Source organism: Xiphophorus couchianus, chromosome 19 (genome assembly GCF_001444195.1).
Source record: "Xiphophorus couchianus chromosome 19, X_couchianus-1.0, whole genome shotgun sequence".
NCBI lineage: Eukaryota > Metazoa > Chordata > Actinopteri > Cyprinodontiformes > Poeciliidae > Xiphophorus > Xiphophorus couchianus.
In genome coordinates this window covers 4,573,522-4,585,297 of record NC_040246.1, presented here as the reverse complement: position 1 = coordinate 4,585,297, position 11,776 = coordinate 4,573,522, and the positions used below count along the sequence as shown (strand labels likewise).

Below are 11,776 nucleotides of genomic sequence, written 5' to 3'. Positions count from 1 at the left end.
ATTTTGACCAGTTAATATTTACGTTCTCGTGTAAACTCTGCTGTTTAAACCAACAACAGTCATCTAAAGAACATTAGTGTTTGCAGTACTGTATTGTATTTTAGATTACAAGTATGTTACTTTAACTCCAGAAGCTCAAATATAAATTGTGCCTGGCAAAATTAGATTTATTTATTTCTGTGACTTCCTTAAAGTCCATTATTCATTTCGAACCACAACGTAAAATAGTATTTGAGTTCATGTGACTTTTATTTTGAAGGGGCACACCAGACGTTTCAATTCAATCCGCTTCGCTGACTTGACGCTGATGCTGCTGCGGTGTGCTGGTCCCAGACCGGCCGGGAAGATATCCATCTGGTGTGTGTATCTGCTTGGGCAGGGCCGTCCACGGATTGTGTTGCCTTCTGTTCCGGTCAGAAAGTAACCAGAGCGCGGATTGGAGCAGCTGCAACAGGCCCAACCTGGAGGTATGTGCTCCACATATTAGCGATTTTTATTAAGGCCAGCGGGCTTCTGCGTCTTAATCACCACCCCTGCTACCCGGACACTTTTGTTCCCATATCCCCCCTCCCCTGCGGCTACACGGTGCCATTCACACCCTGGAGCTCAACCACACCTTCCCCGTCCGTCCAGACGGGCCGCAGGGTTTAATTAATGTCTGGCCACTTAGATCGCCAGCATTACCTTACTGTGAAGAGGGCGCGCAGTGGGGAGGTTTTTCCTTTTTCCTTTTGGAGTCTTGGATGCGGGCTGTGCAGCTGATCATGATGGAGACCGGTTTCTTTGTGTCATGTGTCATCATTTTGACTACGCCTGGATCAAACATGCCAAATCTGCATATTTACAGGAATCATTTATAGATTAAAAGTGGGAGCGGGGTAGGTTTTTATTTATGCGTGTGCGCGCAAAAATGAATCAGAAACAAAAGTTGGGCCTGAATTCGATCCCATTAAATGAACCGCCTGCGTGAATCAGCGTATTTATTTACTATACAACAATTTCCTAACATTCTTCAAAGAGGCCCGTTTAAGCAACTTCCACGCCGTCCACCACCGATCACCTCTGTGTTATAATAATACACATAACAAGTGAGATCATAGCGGAGCAACAGCGCAGTTCGACCTGTTAGCGGAGGTTCTGATGGATTCTCCAGAACCTCTCCCACTATCAGGCGTCAGATCTGGAAGCGTGAAGGAGTGCCATGCCTTGCAGTAAACTTGCCGCACCCTCAGACGCACGCATCCTGCACTTCACGCAAGCACGCACGGATCTAGGGAGGCGGTGGAGGCACACAGCATCTCCACGTCCACGCACAGCTCCTAACATCATCACCACAAATGATGCGCAGGGAAGGAGAGGGGAGGAACCCAGGAGATTGCTTCTTTGTTTCTCATGAATCGTTAATCGCGGACCGTAACCTAAATTCACTCAGCTGGTTCAGAACCAGCGAGGGGCAAACTTACAATTATTTAAGTTCTCAAAAACACACACACACACGCCCACACACACACAAAGATATATATAGTTAAAAAAAAATGTGCAGTTCGAATTGTTTTCCCTTTATTTTAACCTACTGAAAGATCACTGTTGTTTCAGATACAGTTATTCAAATTACTTTGAATAAACAGTAGAACTGGTCATTATTCAAGTCAAGCAAAAATTACATTAAAGTAACAGATTCTAGATCATTTCTATATTACACTATTAGGCTTTATTGATGTGTTTATTTGCTTGTTTGTTCTTTTTTTATTATTATAATTAGTGGCTGCTTAGTCAAACAGTGCACTATAAAAATGACTTTTGGATGGTAGTAAATTTTAGTCGCCTTTTAAAATGTAGTCAAACATAATAGTACAATTGATGTGCCATAATGGTCAGAATCTAGTAACATTAACTACTAAATTTTGGTATTGAATTTTACCCTTCAATACCAATTGAAGGGTAAAAGGGAAGGATAGAATACCAATCTTACCCTTCCCTTTATTTAGAACTCAAATGAAGTCAGGTGTTCAGTCATTTTTGTCCTCGCGCATTAAGTTATGTTTTTGTGGACTAAATAATCATTTGTTTGTTTGCTAACTTGATGACTACATTACCTGTACTAACTAACTAACTAACTAACTAACTAACTAACTAACTAACTAGCTAGCTAGCTCGCTCATTTCGGCTTTGTAAGGATATATTTGTCAGATTTATCCCAGTGTGATGCAGGTCATTGTACGTTGCTGAATGACTGGCCGTCCTTTTTTATATAATAATGGCCTTATTGACCCTTGTTCGCCTCATTGTGACCTACAACTGGACTCAGCTTCTTTCTGTTCCCACTGCGTCACTGTGACAGTACGTCAGGTTTCAGGCGGTGACTGACACAGCCTTCTCAGCGCTGTGGCTGATGTCAGTCACAGCGTGACAGACCCATCACAGAGTAGCATCCCAGAGCTTCTTCTCTCCTCGTTAAACTCCTCAAACTGTCTCAGAATGAGGTACCTTATCTGTAGCCTTTTCTCTTTTTGTGTATTTGGACCAAGAAAGGCACTCAAGCGCTCCTGAACATGTGTGCGTTTCTCTCTTTGCGTCGCAGAGCGACAGCCATGTCTTCCAGCTCAGCGATGGTGCGGATCCTGGTAAAAGGCGGCAAGGTGGTGAACGACGACTGCACGCAGGAGGCCGACGTCTACATCGAGAACGGCATCATCCAGCAGGTGGGGAAGGAGCTGATGATCCCCGGCGGAGCCAAAGTGATCGACGCCTCGGGGAAGCTGGTGCTTCCCGGGGGCATCGACACCAGCGTCCACCTGGAGGAGACCTTCATGAACGCCGTCACTGCGGACGACTACTACAGCGGCACCAAGGTAGCACCCTGCAGGAAAGAGGAGTGGAGGAAACTTTATGTGACAGTGGAAGATGTTGATTTATGTGTTGGGGTGTGAAGCTTTAAAATCTGGATTTCAGGTTAGTTGGTGTAATTTTGTCCAAATGTTTTCAGTTGCTAATTTTAGCCGAGATGTCAGTGATGAATCGTGCTTTTGATCCCTGTTTGTATTCCTGGATCAAATGCCCTGCTGTGGTTACTCTAAGGAGAACTTTTCAGACTCGGTTAAAACTAAAACACAACCTTGAACAAATCTAGTTGATTTTCACTTATATTGAGTTTTCTATTGCAAAATGCACACAGTTACTCTCAGCACAAAGCTTTAACTGACGCTCCTAAGGCTGTGGTATAGATTTTTGAGAACAGATTCAGTAACTTTAGAGATCATTATCATGATATCTAACGTAGATAGCATGAGGGCAAGATTTATGTTAATTTAACCAAATCACACAAGCAGCTTGAATGAAAGCTTGAATTTGGCAGTGGTTGGACTTGCTGATACACAATTTAGCCACTTCAGATTTCCGTCTAAGAAATAGAACATTTTGGCTGCTTGAAAACAAAGACAAAATGATTGCAGGTCGCATTTTTAAGTTGTCTTCAGCCTTTTGTTATGCTGTAAGCAATGTCAGCATGGCTTACCATGTGTTGGCAAATCTAGTCAGGACGTAGCAATCGATTAAAAGATGCTAATCCCCGTGTCATAGTCTAATTTGCATAATTGGCAATAGTTGTAAGGGGCACTAGAGGAGAGAAAAGTAAAACTATTTGTTTCTTGAAGAGGAGTAAAAAATAAAATGCACTCTTTCCAGTCTCAGGTCTCAAAAATCCTCTTGATAAAATCAGAAAATGTATCTTACTTTGCTTCTTATTGTTTTTGTGTAAAAATCTATTTTTAACTACTATTAACTCTAGTTAATACATGTTCCTGAATAATCACTAAATACAGAGTCGCTAAGGTTGCAAGGATGCTAGCAGCCTGAATGAATATCAGACATACTGTATTTCAACAGGTTGTAGGAAATACACTTTCCCTTTACGTTTCTGTGTTTCTTCATTTTTTATTCTAAACACTGAGCAGTGACCCTGAAATAGCTCTTCACTCAGGAAAAGCTTTCACACCAAAGAGTGCTGTTGCTTCTATCAGGCCTTATCTGGCTGAAAATTGTTATTTCTGATTGGTTCCTGTTAATCAGCAGTGCAGACAAAGAAATTAATAATGTATACCAAAAAAAAGTAAGTCTTTGCTTTCCTGTATCAAGGCATTGAGAGTTCTTCAAAAAAGAAGATATCCAGCTGAATGTTGGACAGAGATCAGCTGATTCCTGTAAAAATCCACATGAAAAAGTAACAGCAGAACAGGTTGCTGTAGGAAACAGACATGCGCTAAGATAAGAAAAGCACATTTATTTCATTTTTAAAAATTTCTTCTTTCTATAGGAGTCCCAATTTTCAGAGCTTTCTTCGTTTACCTCAGTGTCATTTTAAGATATTCTGTGAGCAGGGCTGATATCTACTTAAAGGAGTTATCCTGCATAAATAAATCAGATGTCTCGTTCTCCTCTCGGCGTCCATGATGACTCGTCACTTTGTAGCATTTTACAACGACGTGAGCTGAAAGGTGACGGACGCTGAATGTCGAACAAACCCACAGACACTTACAACTGTTCCCTCTCCTCCCTGCTCATCCTCCCCTCTCTGGTCTCCTCCCTGATGCCACCGGGAAAAAAAAAAATTGCCTGGGGACAAATGTAGCTCGCTAGCCGTCTCCATGGATACCGACGGGCTGCTGCAAAGACTGCCGCAAATCTTTTCACTCACGCCATTGTGCTGAGGAACAATGGTCCTCAGACACACACCCCTCTCCCTCTGCCATTCTCCTCCACAGTCCCCCTGGGGTCAGCTGGCAGATGCTCATTGAGGCAGGCACTCATACACAAAAACACGCTCTGTCCTCAGTGGTTGGAGTTACCCAGTTTTACTGTAGTAAATCTGCTTCTAGGGGCTGGAAAACTATTAAGTACTGAGGTCGTAAAGTAATAACATAGTAATGGGTTCAAATAGCTCATGATTGCACCATGAGGAGCCATCAGTCTGGTGCTTTAACTACTGATAGATTTATGCTTCACATATAAGGATCATTGTTAAAGGTCTTAAGGTTCATGGTTTGGGATGAGGCTGTATTGATTTTTAGATTGTGGTTCTGTAAATATTTACTGGCTTATTCTGTAATGTTACATAATATATTTTATTCAAAACGTGCTTATGTCAGCTTGTGACATGTTCATTTTGAACTGTAAATGAATGAAATAAACAAATAAATAAATATTAAAGGTTAATGTTTGCACATTAACTATTATTGTATGAACATTAAAGGTAATTTTATATTGGTAATTTTACATTCTGCTTTCTTACCTATGTTTAAGTTAATTTATGCCTTGAAAACATGTAAAAAAAAAAGTACATAAAAAAAAACTAGTATATATTCAAAAGATATACACTTTGCTTTTAAAGCAATTACCTTTTTACAGATTTAATAGTTTTTCTCATTTTCATGCTAAGTATGTGTCTCATGCACCATTTAGTTTGACTATCTATCTATCTATCTATCTATCTATCTATCTATCTATCTATCTATCTATCTATCTTGCTAGCTAGCTAGATGGCTAGTTGGCTTAATAGCTCGCTAACTTAATAGCTAGCTGGCTAGTCAGCTCTATCTAGCGAGCTAACTTGTTAGCTGGATAGATGGCTTGTTAGCTTAATAGCTAGATAGCTATCTGACTATCTAGCTGGTTAGCTAGCTTAATAGCTAGATAGCTAGCTGGCTATCCATCCACCCAGACATATGAAAGGCTGTTTTTGGGATTTCCTCCAGGCTGCTTTAGCTGGCGGTACAACGATGGTGATCGGACATGTTCTGCCAGAGAAGAATGAGTCTTTGCTGGAAGCGTACGAGAAGTGCCGCAGCATGGCTGACCCCAAAGCTTGCTGTGATTACTCTCTTCATGTCGGAGTTACATGGTGGGGACCCAAGGTACGAAACTATGCACTTCCCTCTCTTAAAAATATGTTTTCAACCTTCTTCAACATTGATCACATTGTATCTACTAAAGCAAGCTGTTTTACAGTACCTTTTAAAATTAAGGAAGTAATACTCTGTTATATTTTTTCACATTTTCTTTTCACATTTTGTCCATTTACATCTGCAGACCTCCATGTTAAACAATGTCAAGTTGTCCCAAATGTTACATGTGGCAGAAAGCAAACACTGCACCTACAGCCATCCAATCAGATTCTGGTCCACTTATTTTGCAAAGAAGAATGGATACAATTTTCAGTCTCTAGATGTGCAAATTTTGCCAAGTATTGTTGGCTCCTATGCCCATCCATCAACACCTGGACTATTTTCTTGTGTGCAGGTGCGCGATGAGATGGAGAAACTTGTGAGAGAGAAAGGAGTGAACTCCTTCCAGATGTTCATGGCCTACAAGGAGACGTTCATGCTGAGGGACAGCGAACTCTTCCAGGCCCTGCAGCACTGTAAGGACATCGGGGCCATTGCAAGGGTCCACGCTGAGAACGGGGAGCTGGTCGCCGAGGTTAGGAAGAATCCATGTGTAGAAGGACACAATACCAGCATAACAAAACATTGATAATTTCAACATATATGTATTCGAAAAGTTTATAATAATAATAAACATGTATGCGCTGCCTTGTCTTCTCAGGGTGCGAAGGAAGCGTTAGACCTCGGGATCAGTGGCCCGGAGGGGATTGAAGTCAGTCGACCTGAAGAGGTAGGAGACTCAAAATTAACCAGCCGCTGTCGTTAGACCTTAGATAAAATAACTTTTCACTTCTCCAGTCTGGTCAGCGATATCAATAAAATCTCTGTAAATATGTTGCCTATATAAAACTTTTTCTTACAGAACACGATTTCTGCAACCTGTGGTGCCGGAGCCAAATTTTACACTTCCAACCCTCCACTAGTGTGTGGCTATTAATGCGTTTTTATGCAATATTAACAATTTTAATCAATTAATTTAGGGATTATTTTACCTGGAAGTCCAATGAAAAAAAAATCTTTTACTGTATATCTAAACCTGCAAGGAGTAAAGATAATTTTGGGCTTTATTGTAGGTTTTTTTCAGTTTTTTGTTGTTTTCTTATCGGGTTTTCCGCAAATATAGCATTAAAGATGATTTATTCATTCTCTTTTTGCAAAAGTTTCCTGTTTTTCTTTTTTCTTAAACCAAAATAAAATGAAAACAAATTCTGGAGTCTGAATTTATATTAAAAAAATGATGTTATCTTCTATTTTTTTAAAGAGTCATTTGAGGTTCTGGATAGTAATGCTTCTCTACTCTTGTGATAAAAGTGGTGCATATTTGTGAAATTGAACCAAAACAGACCACAGTCATAGTGAAAAATGGTGGTGGCTGCATTATACAAGAAAGGTCATAGTTGCTTTTGCAAGACACTGTAAATTATTGCAGTCGAACAGAATAATTTCTGACTCATTGTGTGGTTTGCAGCTGGAAGCAGAAGCAACGCACAGGGCAATCACGATAGCCAACAGGGTGAGAGTTAAACTTTGGCATTAATCATAAACATAAAACAGTCTCCACAGCCCGACAGAGGTGCTGGGATTGCTATAAAAAATTTTTTTTCTCGTTCATCTTCAGGCCCACTGCCCAATCTATCTCGTCAATGTGTCCAGCATGTCTGCAGGCGATGTGGTGGCTTCAGCCAAGATGCAAGGTTGAAGCTAGCTCACTTTTAAATTGCTCGTCTGCAGGTACCCTACTCTTATACCGTGAGCATTTCCTTGTTTTTCTTCTGATTTCGTTCGCCCGCAGGTAAGGTTGTCCACGGAGAGACGACCACGGCCCACGCTGTCCTGAACGGCATGCAGTACTATCACCTGGACTGGTCTCACGCAGCCGCCCACGTCACGGTGCCTCCTCTCCGCCTGGACCCCAGCACTCCAAACATCCTGATGAGTCTGCTGGGAAAGTGAGGAAACGCCACACAGTCTCTCACTTACGATCGCAGATGGAGTTTGTGTCGGCGACTAAACTGTTGTTGCCTTCCTCACTCCCGCCACAGCGACACTCTAAACGTCCTGGCGTCCGATCACCGTCCGTTCACAGTCAAACAGAGGGCCATGGGCAAGGATGATTTCACAAAGATCCCTCACGGCCTTCCAGGCATTCAGGACCGTATGAGCGTCATCTGGGAGAGGGGGGTGGTATGTGTGGCTCTTTTGTTCCTGCTTCGGCAGCCAGAGAACTTCCACAAATAGGAAATCCAATTTCACTGGGGGAATAAAAACAGATCATAGAAAAAAAATACTGCCTTTCAAGCATTTGCTCTGTAAAGATTTCTTCTTCTTTAATTCTTTTTTTTTGTTGTCAGAATTCAGTAGTCAGTGTCTACGCATTGTTAAAATGTCTACAATTAACACCGCAAAATGTTTTAAATTAATTTTAAATATGTAAACATCTATGGAAATTAAAAGATCACTTGTAACTTAAATCTGCCAGCCTGTGTGGATAACATTGGACTTTACTGTAAATGCACTTGTTGGGTTCATTCAGCTTTTAGTTGAACCTGTTCGACGACACGAACTAAGCTAAAAAGTTTCAAAACGTAACATAATAAGAATTTTGAGTGGCCTAGTCAAAGTCTGGAATTCAGTTGAGATGGTGTGGCTTTAACAACAGTTGAAAACCGTCCCGTGGTTCTGAATTAAAAGACGTTTGTGAATAAGGAAGGTCAGGATATGACAATGTAAAAGACGAATGTTTTTTCAGGTCAGTTAAGGAAACGTTTTTCCTGTAGCAGATAAAATTATCACTTGAAAGTTGCTGTTAGTATTTGCTCAGGTTTTCTTTGATATAAAAATTTGCTTACTGATCTGAAACATTGGGGTGTATCTGCAAACCAAAAGCAGAATAAAACAAATACTTTTCACAGCATGTCAGATAACAATTGTTTCCAGAGGCCCTTCCATTTCAACCTTTAAATTTGACAAACTTTATTTTTGTTTTACCTGGCAGGTTGGAGGCAAAATGGACGAGAATCGCTTCGTTGCCGTCACAAGCTCTAATGCGGCCAAGATTTACAACCTGTACCCCCGGAAAGGCCGGATCATCCCCGGAGCAGATGCTGACCTGGTGGTCTGGGACCCCGAGGGATCCAAGTATGAAACTTGATCCACACACTCATCGACCAGCTTGTCTCTCTCTGAGCCCAATCAAGCCTTTGTCTGACTGAACCGGGTCGTCTCTCTTCTGACATCTGCCTGCAGGACCATCTCAGTGGAAAACCAGTTCCAGGGAGGCGACGTAAACCTGTACGAAGGTCTGCGTTGTCACGGTGTGCCCCTGGTTACCATCAGCCGCGGGCGTCTGGTCTATGAAAACGGCATGTTCACGTGCGCAGAGGGTTCTGGGAAGTTCTGCCCTTTGAGGACTTTCCCAGATTACCTCTACAAGAAGATGGTCCAGAGAGAAAAGGTAAAACTCTTACAACATGAATGTTCCTCTAGTCGCCATGGTGACTGACAGGTTTTCCTGGTTTGATTTGTCCACATTTGCCGATCCTCTTGTTCTGCCAGAGCCAGGCGGTGAAAGCTGTTGAGCGGGAGCCCTACAACGGTGATGTTGTTGCCGTGGTGAATTCGGGAAAGAGGGACACGGGCGCTCCGGATCTGGACACCCCAACGCGCCCCTGCACCCGTCATGGCGGCGTGAGGGACCTCCATGAGTCCAGCTTCAGCCTGTCTGGTGAGACTTGGCCTCGAACAAGCCTCTGCTCCGTGGCGAAATTAGTTTGATTTATTTTAAGCAATAAATGGACGTCGGTACTTCTGGTGCATCTGGGCATCATTTAAAAATGACCTGACGAGGGCGCCGTAGAGACCGTTGAGGTCGGGTTAGAAATGTTACACATTACACAGTCCCTTACATGGAGGTGAAACCCCTTGAACTAAACCAGGAGCAGTTTCAATCTTCATTTCTTAAATCTACCTACAGGTTAGAAACCTGAGAGAAAACAGACACTGACTTGTTTTGTTTTGGGGTTTTTTTGCTGCTGAACTCACACGATTCCCCTTTTCTCCGCGGCTGCAGGTGCTCAGATTGACGACAACATTCCAAAGAGATCCTCGGCTCGGATCCTGGCCCCTCCTGGAGGGAGATCCAGCGGGATCTGGTAACCGGTTAGATGAAGCCCAACGCGGGGAAGGAGCAAGGCGACTCATCTTTGTTTTAAAACAAATCGATTCTGTATGAAGCGATCGAGTCACATTTTTTAATTTTTATTATTTTCTATCTTGAATTTTGCTGTTATTTAAGACGATAAAACCGTATCCATGTCGATTTGCTGAATGAGAAACATTTGTCACGTGGTAACAGCGACCAAAATTCAGTCAAAAGGTAACCAAATATGAAAGCAACATAAAAAAAACATTTGCTGTTGAGTTCCTTTAGTTTTTTTTTTTTTTTTGGATCATGTTAGGGGAAAGCACTGTACTGTATAGTTTAGAAAACATTGTTTTTATGAAACAATTGTGTTACCTCACTGTAAGAAACAACTTTTGCACTTGTGTCATGTATTACTATTTAGATGCCTTTTTACATCCTTTAATGTCACAAGACGATTTTTACTGCGGGCCGTGGCGAATGAATTGTAACTATTGTATATGTAGTACAACAACTCATCGGTTTTGATCAGCTGATGGAAGAAAAAATTGCCTAAGCTTTCCTTTTTTTAATTTGTTTTATTTGTATATATTTTCATGTTTGATTTGTTTCGCATTCTGGGGATCAAAAAGATGAAGGACTTCAGATTAGCGTCTCAGCTGATGTTTACAGCAGGACGGGTTTCTTTTTCCACCCCACTAAATGTGAATGAACCTCCACCGTGACTCTTTTTTTTTTCTGTGTGTGTGTGTGTGTGTGTGTTATGATCGCTACTATCATGTCAAGCACAACTATTCATTTTTGCTTTTCTTTATGATCATAAGTGTTTCCACACTGAACAAAAAGTCTCACCCAGATGGCCTTTTCAACACCTAAACGCCCCCCTCAAACAAAAAGTGCGTACATCATGACCTGTCAGTCACTGTCATTTCTGTCCTGGTGCTTTTGGGGGCGGAGCTTAAATGCTCCCGCCAACACTTCCGAGCTAACGTCACCACTGTGAAATATGTGGGGAAGTTGAAGCTTTTTCACTGTGTGTTGGCGTTGGGAAGTTAGTGCCAGGTGTCTACATGCCTTCAGATGTTAACAGTATGTACGATTGTTTAGCTAGAACAGAAAGGCACTAGTACTTTTGTTGTCTTTTTTAAAGTTTTCTGCTCTTAGTTTGTAAATTTCACACTTATAATTACATGTGAATAAGTCTCTTAGTACCTGGTTTTATTCTGTTTGTAAGTGGAGGCCGGAATATGCACAGCTTACTGCTCTTTCGTTTCTATTTCTGTAGTCCTGTGATGCTCCAGTGGCTCTTGCAGTGTCTTTCCCCTCCCAAACGTACTGTACACTGGTGCTGAACAATGTGTTGTCACATTGAATTCCTCTTTCTCCTGTTTTTGTCTTGCAGCTCTTTATCACATGATTGAAGTGCAAATAAACCACAGTGAAACCATAGCCTGCGTCGAAGCACTGATAAGGGCTGGATCACATGCTTGGCTTTCGAGTATTTTTGCTTCGCACCGTTACGTTCACCTCAAACGCCTGCAAAACAAAACACACTTTTCAAATATGTTAGAAATAGAAGTGATAAAATGCCTGTGAGGGGAATCGGAGACAGGGTATTATTAAGAATGCATCTTTCGTACATATTTGCTCTTACTAGGTTACAAAATTATTTACATTTAATCTGAAAGGCACAAAA

The 11,776-nt window shown here is 41.7% G+C and overlaps 1 protein-coding gene across 2 annotated transcripts; it reads left to right on the top strand.

Moving 5' to 3' along the window:
• Nucleotides 1-306: 306 nt before the first annotated feature.
• dpysl5a (dihydropyrimidinase like 5a) lies at nucleotides 307-11,564 on the top strand. Of its 2 annotated transcripts, none has more exons than XM_028000674.1 (13): nucleotides 307-467; nucleotides 2,582-2,852; nucleotides 5,751-5,909; nucleotides 6,295-6,474; nucleotides 6,601-6,669; nucleotides 7,408-7,452; nucleotides 7,558-7,633; nucleotides 7,732-7,888; nucleotides 7,982-8,123; nucleotides 8,935-9,077; nucleotides 9,186-9,393; nucleotides 9,495-9,663; nucleotides 10,009-11,564. In XM_028000674.1, the coding sequence occupies exons 2-13, from the start codon at nucleotides 2,592-2,594 to the stop codon at nucleotides 10,092-10,094; spliced, it is 1,695 nt and encodes a 564-aa protein (XP_027856475.1). In that variant the 5' UTR covers nucleotides 307-467; nucleotides 2,582-2,591; the 3' UTR covers nucleotides 10,095-11,564. The 2 variants fall into 2 exon arrangements, with proteins under 2 accessions (XP_027856475.1, XP_027856474.1); XM_028000673.1 differs by lacking the exon at nucleotides 307-467 and adding an exon at nucleotides 2,162-2,483.
• Nucleotides 11,565-11,776: the final 212 nt, after the last annotated feature.